At 30.6% G+C, this 3,365-nt stretch overlaps 1 protein-coding gene across 1 annotated transcript in view; it reads right to left on the bottom strand.

Moving 5' to 3' along the window:
• The window catches only part of AKAP11 (A kinase (PRKA) anchor protein 11), a 53,525-nt gene that overhangs the window by 6,189 nt on the left and 43,971 nt on the right, over window positions 1-3,365 (bottom strand). The window contains exons 9-10 of the mRNA XM_012648668.1: window positions 2,085-2,168; window positions 1,265-1,314 (exon numbers count right to left, since the gene is read on the bottom strand). Of these exons, the coding sequence (XP_012504122.1) occupies window positions 1,265-1,314; window positions 2,085-2,168 (134 nt within the window). The remainder of the gene's footprint in view (window positions 1-1,264; window positions 1,315-2,084; window positions 2,169-3,365) is intronic.

Raw genomic sequence — 3,365 nt, 5'->3', positions numbered from 1 at the left:
GAACACCTGAGCTCAAACAATCCGCCCGCCTCGGCCTCCCAGAGTGCTAGGATTACAGGCGTGAGCCACCGCGCCCGGCCTTACCCAACTTTTATACACAAAATCAACATGTTTTTAGTGAACACAAATAAAGCAAGTATTCCCTAGCCTATCGAACTCTTAAAAATACTGCGCTACCTCAACTTTGTATCTGATGAGCAAAAATAACTTCTAGAAGCCCTATATGACGAATGCCTACTTTCAGAGGCATTAGAACTAAAAAATAATAATAATCGTAAGTCTGAATATTTTAGCTTGAAAATTGGTAGATGACTTCCCTAAACAAGCAAGTACAATTGGTGTTAAACTGACTGAAAACTCAGGTGTCCTAAAGAATATTTCAAGAAATTCTTTGTAGCAATTTTCTCAGTTTGCCCACTTCTAAAGAAACAACAAAAAAAATTCACTGGTTCAAAAATATTTCAAAGAGTATAAATATTTTTTATTTATATGTGTCACTCTTTAGAAGATATTATTGGTATTTTCATAATTAAGAAAAAAACATTTTTGGAAAAAAACAACCAACTAAATACAATAAAAACTCAGATTCAACATGAAGTTTCTATGAATAGATTCATTCAGATATTCTAATATATGAATTAAGGATTATAAACTATGGTCCAAAACTCTGTGACCAATGATACCTAGTATTTACATATTGAGAACTATGTTCCTTAAAAGAAGATTTGAATATTTTCTTCAAATATGTGCATGCATGGTACGTAGGATTATAATTAAGGGACAGAAAAATTGATTTAGAAATATCTTTTTGTTTTTACTCATTGATTTATATAAGTTTGACATAAAACTCTAATTCTTGAAGTTACCAGTTGGGAAAGAAAATACTATGACAGTAATATGCATAATTTAATACATCTTACAACATGAGTAAGGATTTTAGATTTTATATTTTGAAAAAGACAATTATGTAGAGAAATTATGATGAACTTCTCTCTCAAATAACCGAATAATTCTTTTCAAAGTATTTTACTCTTTACACCAATGAGAATGTCATTAGTGTAGCAATCAAATACAAACTGCTCAATGAAGGACCTAAAACTGTATAAAGAAAAAACTCATTTAAAAATACCCTGATTTGTAATGTTTTACACAAATAACTCAGGGCCCATCTGATAAAAATGCACAAATACAAACCACAAAGACTCTTCTAGGGAAACTTATACAAAAAACACACAAACACTTTGAAAAATAAATCATCAATTACCTTCTACATCGTCCTCATGCTCTTCATCTTTATCATCATCTGGTCCATCACTTTTTGAATAAAATAGCAGTAGTTAAAAAAAACTTTAATTAATAATAGTATTAAAATCAATTCTAAAAAATATAGTAAGGAATGAATGTTACAATATGACATATGACATTTAGAAAAGGGAGAAATGACAATAAAAAAGGAAGCTTTGCTTCTCACATCATTTCATGTTAAAATCCAAATTGCAAATGATGTCTAAAGTTATCAAAACCAAGAAGTCCTACCTTACCATGATATATGGAGCCAAGTAATTTCATAATAAAATTTAATTTAAAATAATTTAAAGCTGAAACTCTACTAATTTGATTTTAGATAATATAGCATTTGAATATCATAGAATGCCATGAATAATTAAGTATTTAGTGATGCTTTGGCTGATGCCATTCATGTATATTTTTAACACAGTAAAAACACATTTTTTCCTACACTTTTCTTATATACAAAATAAACCTACATACAAAAACAAAACAAAAGAAACCAATAGAAATCCTGTAGGAAGCAAGCTCTTGAATGAAATAATTGGTAGCATGAAAAATAGCAAGCAGAACAACACATGCATAACAGTAACACATTTTGCAATTAGATGTCAGTCATCTCAGCATAGTTGAATTTTTTCATCGGATGTAAATTCATCAAGCAGAATCATGTCAAAATATAAGAGAAAAGCAGGTTGATACATACTGGCACTGTAACCCACATTCTTTTAAGAATATGACATCATGCATTAGTGGTGAAAGACGCATCCATTTTTAAGTTTCTAGACTGGACCAACCTGTCTGATGTTGGAAAGGATAAATTGTCCTCATACAAATCTCCTTCTAAACCAAGACTGCTCCAGCTACTGCTGTTACCATTACTGCTGGAGGAAGAAAAGAACAGAGCTGAACTAGAAAATGAATAGTAAAGACAACCTTCGTTTTCTTTGGAACAGCTTCTGTCCTTGATAACTGCAGATGTTCTGAAGCTGCCACAATGGAGTGGAGCTTCCATGGAGGTAAAGAGAGACCATCACTGCTACTCTAAAAGGTACTTGGCAGGTTCGGAGATTTGAGAGTTTTTCTTTGTCCTCAATAGATCATGAAAATTATTCTAAACTTACATTTATTTTACAGATTAAGAAAACAATGACAAATGAATGTATAAAGTAAGAAGTTTCACAATGAAACTAATGTCTTATGGCAGATCTTGGGATATAATTTGTAAAATGCAAACACTCTTCAGTTTGGATAAAGTTTTTAAAAAAACACCATAAGTTAACATTCTCTTAGGCCTTTTTAGATAGTGCAATACAGTGATAGGCTTGAGGCGGGGCAGTTTGCCGGGGAGAGATAGGATAGAGAGCGCTAAGACATAGTCCCAAAAAAACCTTTTCTAACTACTTGGAAAAAGGATGTTTTCTGATTTTAAAATACTATTATGTCAATTATTCATTTTATATATTATGTATAATTCAGTAGATGGCAAATAACATATTTTCTTCAGAATAAAGCAAGAATAACCAAGGCTTAATTAAGGCATTACACTTGTCTAGCTGGCCAGTCACTAATGCCACACACAGATAACTCCTTATACTACCTAATCAAAAGAAGAAGAAAGCAACTATATTCTGAAACTGCAGCAAAGCAATTTTTTAAAAAAGCAACCGTGTTCAAAAACAAAATTAAATTCAATTTTTAAGATTAAAATCTTCAACATGCAATTTTTAAAAATTCTAATCATTCCTAATTATTAAAAATCATTAGTATGCACATTAGTTCGCAGTGATAAGCAGCTGTATTTCCAATATTAGGCTATGCAATTATAAAAATTAATATTTACACAAACCAAATTTTTCGTTCTAAAAAATGAATTAACATAAAATCATTTTACATTCATCAGTAAATGTTGACATGGTTACCCAAAAAAAAATAATTATTTAAAGTTCTAAATAGCTTCCAAGCACTCACAAATAATTTACATATGCACATTAGTTCGCAGTGATAAGCAGCTGTATTTCCAATATTAGGCTATGCAATTATAAAAATTAATATTTACACAAACCAAATTTTTCGTT

The sequence above is a fragment of the Propithecus coquereli genome, unplaced genomic scaffold (assembly GCF_000956105.1).
Source record: "Propithecus coquereli isolate 6110/MARCELLA unplaced genomic scaffold, Pcoq_1.0 Scaffold11, whole genome shotgun sequence".
Classification (NCBI taxonomy): domain Eukaryota; kingdom Metazoa; phylum Chordata; class Mammalia; order Primates; family Indriidae; genus Propithecus; species Propithecus coquereli.
Note: the sequence above shows the minus strand (reverse complement) of the source record. Positions and strands in the feature narration are given on the sequence as shown.